This window comes from Oxyura jamaicensis, chromosome 3 (genome assembly GCF_011077185.1).
Source record: "Oxyura jamaicensis isolate SHBP4307 breed ruddy duck chromosome 3, BPBGC_Ojam_1.0, whole genome shotgun sequence".
Taxonomy (NCBI): Eukaryota; Metazoa; Chordata; class Aves; order Anseriformes; family Anatidae; genus Oxyura; species Oxyura jamaicensis.
The window spans coordinates 54,784,139-54,789,278 of record NC_048895.1 but is presented as its reverse complement, the minus strand read 5'-3'; the positions used below and the strand labels follow the sequence as shown (position 1 = coordinate 54,789,278).

The following is a 5,140-nucleotide window of genomic DNA, read 5'->3' as shown; positions in this document are numbered from 1 at the left end:
CACTGCGTGCTGTCAATCCAAGACTGCAAGTACCACACCATGGTGTGAACAGACTTAATTCCAAAATCTTCCAGCAGATGTCCTCACAAGGCAGTTGTGGCAGGGAGGTTAGAGATGTCACCATTTAAAAAACACTGAGATGAGAAGGTAAATAGACTTACAGTAAGGGCAATACACACATGTAGACAGACAAAAGTATTTAATTCATTCTGAAGTGCCAAACTTAAAAAATATAGGCAGCATGTTAAAAACATAAGTCTGTCATCTTAAAAGCTAAAAAGTCACGTGAACAAATACATAACTAGCACATCTGGTTTGAGTAGCACATCTGTTTCAGTTTTGTTAGGTAGTTCTTATATCAATTATAAACAAAACAGAAGACTGAAAAAATTATGATAAAAAGCATGATCACAAGCTGCACATAAAAAGCAGTATAAGGACGCTAATCCTGTCTTTCTCCCTCCTGTTTCATGTTGTAACGGACACTAATTTTTATTGTGTACTCAGAGCTGATGTGCAGCTTTCTACACTATTCCCTGGTGGCAATGACACACAAGTGTTGTCACAAAGCTTGTATTCTTGGAAGCATAAAATCCCTCAGGGATTTTAAGGGAGTCTTAAAAAAGGAACAATTTTGCTAGAAACAGTGATCCTTAGCATTACTATTACGAGTGGGAAGTTAGGTTAGCACACTGAAAATATTTGACTTGTCCTTCTACATCGTGGGCAATGCATCCATAGGTAACCAGCCATAGGCACTGAGATGACTCAGTCAAGTACTGGCTGACAAACTCACAGCAGGGATTCTTTAGCCAGGCCTATCAGACCAGTATCTCCAACCCTCAATCCATTACCTGCTTTAATGCAGATGTTCCTGGCTTCATACATGAGAAAAAAAAAAAATCAGAGAAAGATGAAATCCAGGTGTTGAGCATCAATGACTCATCTACAAGAGCATATACAGAAATAAACACAGATACTACGGGCTTACTGGGAGACTAGTCAACAGGTACAAGTTAGTTACTACAGTTTGGCAGGTGGAAAGAACTTGAGACTGTCCCAGCTTCTGAAATGTGCTTGGAGGGTGGCTAAAGTAGCTGGGACAGATTTCTCTGCCACAGGTTCTTCGGTGGACCCATTACTGCAGAAAAAGTCAGTGTTGCTACGTCCCACACATTGACTAAGGTGAAAGCTAGCATTATCAATTATAGAAACAGAATGCTTATGAAATCTTAAGAGAAACAGGTTTTGACAATATCTTGTCTGATACTTCAGACAGACACTTCAGATATGCATGGCTGATCTTCTGCAGGCCGACTCTCATTGTCAACAACAGAAATAAAACCAGATATTTAGCTCGGTGTCAGTGAATGACCATCAGTGAACAACAGAGAACTGTCACATTTCTGAACTGGTCAACATTTTCACACTACAGAAGCATCAGATAAAGTTCATTCTGCAATAAGTTTGTCCTGAGAAAAGAAGAATGCACGTCCTACATCCTTAAAAACATGGCAAATACAAGTATTAAAGCTATTAAGCTCTCCCAGCTTAACTAAGGTTCTTTTCACCTATCACCAAAACAAATAATCTCCTTAGCCTTTTCATTGTGCTTCACTTAAAACAAAAACAAACGAACAAACAAAAAAACAACGAACTACAGAAGAATGATCTGAAATCAGCATTTGCATTTGAAATACAAGAGGAAAAATACAACTGAAGGCAGCTGTGGCACACTGTTAACCATTTAAGTGTACTAAGCTGCCTCTGTCTTGAATCACAAGACTCCTCACCTTCAGCCACATAAGGAACATAGTGTCTGCTTGGACTTTAATTCTTAACTCTACTGTTTCCAAACACAGACTTGTGATGGGTACAAATACACATCTCAAACAAAGATATAAGAGATTCTGAAGCAAAAGTCATCATAACCAGCTTTTCCACCAAAGTTTGGTTTCACTAAGTAAACATAGCCCAGTAAAACCCTTTACAAACTATGTCAACAATGACAATCTTCCCCTCTTTCCCCATAAAAACTGGAAGGATAACTGTACACATGTCCAAGAAATAGAGGATGTCATTTTATTGGAGGTCCACAGGTAATTATATCACATTAGGGAGTGGAAGAATCTTATGGCATGGCACAACACAATACCTCACTCTAAACACTTAAACAGAAGGTTAAATGATATGCAACATGATCAAATCAGTAACTCTCCATCTTCTAGGCACCACTGATAAATTTAAAATAAACTTTAATAAATTGAAAAAATAATGTAGTCCATTAATTTGTCTGTTGCACTGTCTTTAAATGAAACAGCACTTTGAAAGTCACAAATAAAAAAGCAGCACTTTCTCTTAATACCAACACCACCGTAACACATACTGTAGCGTGGCATGCAAATCCATATCTGCAGTCTTTTTTTTTTTTTAATTTTGTATTAACAAATGGAATGGTAATTTTCTACCTCAAATATTAGTAGCATAACATGTAAGTGCAGATCATTCTGGCCACAAGTGTGGTAAGCCTTAACAAGTGTGTATTACAAGAGCATAGAACACAGAGCATGACACTTACATCCAAGAATCTCTCTTTTGTACAGTACATGGTCTTTGTTATACGCTGAATTCCAACTTGCTGTACCCAAACTGCAGGAAACAAGATTATTGACCATTTCTGGTTCTGCTTAAAAATAAGATACAGTCACCATCAAAGCATAGCTATTAACAACCTGGTCAAAAAAATGCCATAGCTCCAATGGAAAAAATAACTTGTCTTTTTAGTAGACTCCATTATGCGATAAAGTTTCCACTATAGCCATGTTATGAAGTCTTACAGTGGTACTGCAGCGTCGTTCCTCTTAAAGATTCGTATAGACACCAAGAAGTGGTGCGATGTTCATAAGAGCTGTTCAAACTGAGCTAAGCTTCACGAGACCACGTACTGAGTCTTCATGCAATGAATCCTGGCTGGCTAGACTCAGGACGTGCATTGTATGGCTGTGTGTAATAGGACTTCCACTTGGCAGCATCCCAGGGGGTGACGGAGCTTCTTCAGGAGTAAGAAACTGATGGCCTTCGTGTTCCTCTTTTAAAGGTATCATGTCTGTCAAACCTGTATCTGATGTGAGATTTGGCATGGAAGATGGTGGTGTTGGTTGCCCTAGAGTTAGAGATGCACAAGGCCCACTGAGAGAAGTCTTTCCAGGTAAAGGTAGCTCTTCACTAGTTATGCTGGGCTCACTCTGTAGTAGAGGGGTGGCAGCAGCCTGCAAAACGAATTTAGTGCTCTGAATGCACTGGTCTTGGTCACACTGTAGAATGGAAGGGTGTCAAAATTATAAGGCAAAGAAAACAGGGTAAAAAAAAGGAGGAAAATGGACAAAAGATGGAAAAGAATGGATTGTGAAGAGAAAAAGAAAGAGCCATTAGTATCATTCCATGGTTAGCCACCCAAAAATCTCATTGCATGCTACCCAGGAAAAAAAACCATGCATAACTAAGCCGGTGCTTTGGATTGTTATCAAAGTAAGTTATAATAAACATTTACAGCATTCACATAAGAGATTTTGGTTACCTCCAAAATCCTTACTTTTGTAAGTACTGTAATTCAGATACTTTGCTTAGTCTTGTTCAAAGTAATCTGGAAAGCCTAGCTGAACAGCCCTTGTGTTAACTCACTGCATGGGGTACCTCAGAACCTCCCCGGCTCTAGGTGAGGGAAGCAGGCAGGCGAATCACTTCCGCTCTACTCATTTTTATCCTCGAGTAGCTGGCAGTTCAAAGAGACCCAAAGGCAAAATTCAAGCATCATTCCAGGGTCAATAACACGAGGCATGTGTCCTGTTTTACTGGTTTTCACATGCATGAATTAAGGTGCTACGGATGTTTTCCAGAACAAGAATTCCTTTGATACAGATGGTTTTATATAGATATAGGTGTCAACACAGCCCCTGTGATCACAATTTTTATTTTCCAATTTAATACACTATATTCTTATTCTGGAAGGCATGTAGAAATAAGACAGTATTGCATATTTACTAATTTGATAGAAAAAAAGCTTTCATGATTTTTAGGCTGTTTCTTTATTAATTTGATCTTGACAAGATAAAGAGTCAAGCTACTAAACACAAGTTTTCTGGCAAGCACTTTCCCTGTAGCAAGCCAAATTCAGCATTATATAAATCCAATTAAGCTCAGTGAGTACTACCAGGAATGCTTTTGGCTCTGCATCTTTCCTAAGCACCATTTATACAAAGTTGTCATTCATTCCTTGAGATGACAAGACAGGCGGGTGTGTCAGCTGGCTAGGTGGCTAGTAGATCTATTGCCTAATTCAGTTTAAGTTCTTCTTGCTAACTGGCATGGTTTTTGAGAGCTTCCAGACAACATATATTTAATATAATATATTTAATATATTTATATTTAATATATATTTAATTCACAGCCTGATCAGTTGTAACATCTGCAGATTTTTAAAATCCTTTTTGATTCATTTGCCACATTACTGTTCTGCTGTGCAAGAGAAATGTTACACTGATTGAATACAGCTATAAATCCAATGCAGCATAGAAAATTTGGAAACAGAGTAAAAATAAATATATCCTGAGGTAGGACATGCCTATTTATGATTATTTGAAGGATTCCATTACAGATTCTCTACTTTACAACTGATTTCTTCAATCTATATCAAATTACTGAAAGACTTTACAAATCCAACATCTGTTCAAGATATTTCCAATCATCAATAACCTAATAATATATAATAATAATTGCTGCTGATATTGCAGCAATTCCCTAAAATGCCCATAATTTAGTAAGCCACTGTGATATACACTATGCAAACTCATACAAAGACTTTTGCTTCCTCTCATCTATGATGAAAACCATCACCATGAAAGGTTCCTCTGATATTTTCAGGTCCTCTGATTCTACAAGTTAATTACATAGGTTAATGGTGGATGCACACACATTATATTCAGAAAGAGTGCAAGCACTGCTTGGTTACAGTAGACAGGTAGTATTTTAAACACATCTGAGTTGTTCAGGACCCTGAGACCAACTACTTTCTGACAGGCAGAAGTCTGATCTTTACTCAGTTATGTATTTTCCAACACTTATGCTTTCAGAAAGACTAATA

At 37.8% G+C, this 5,140-nt stretch overlaps 1 protein-coding gene across 5 annotated transcripts in view; it reads right to left on the bottom strand.

Annotated features, from left to right (window-relative positions):
- Positions 1 to 2,059: 2,059 nt before the first annotated feature.
- Positions 2,060 to 5,140, bottom strand: part of ZDHHC14 (zinc finger DHHC-type palmitoyltransferase 14) — a 105,714-nt gene continuing 102,633 nt past the window's right edge. For 2 of the 5 annotated variants that reach the window (XM_035320147.1, XM_035320148.1), the window contains exon 9: positions 2,060 to 3,314. In XM_035320147.1, the coding sequence (XP_035176038.1) occupies positions 2,913 to 3,314 (402 nt within the window). In that variant the 3' untranslated portion in view covers positions 2,060 to 2,912. The remainder of the gene's footprint in view (positions 3,315 to 5,140) is intronic. The other 3 variants (XM_035320149.1, XM_035320150.1, XR_004749083.1) reach the window with 2 other exon arrangements.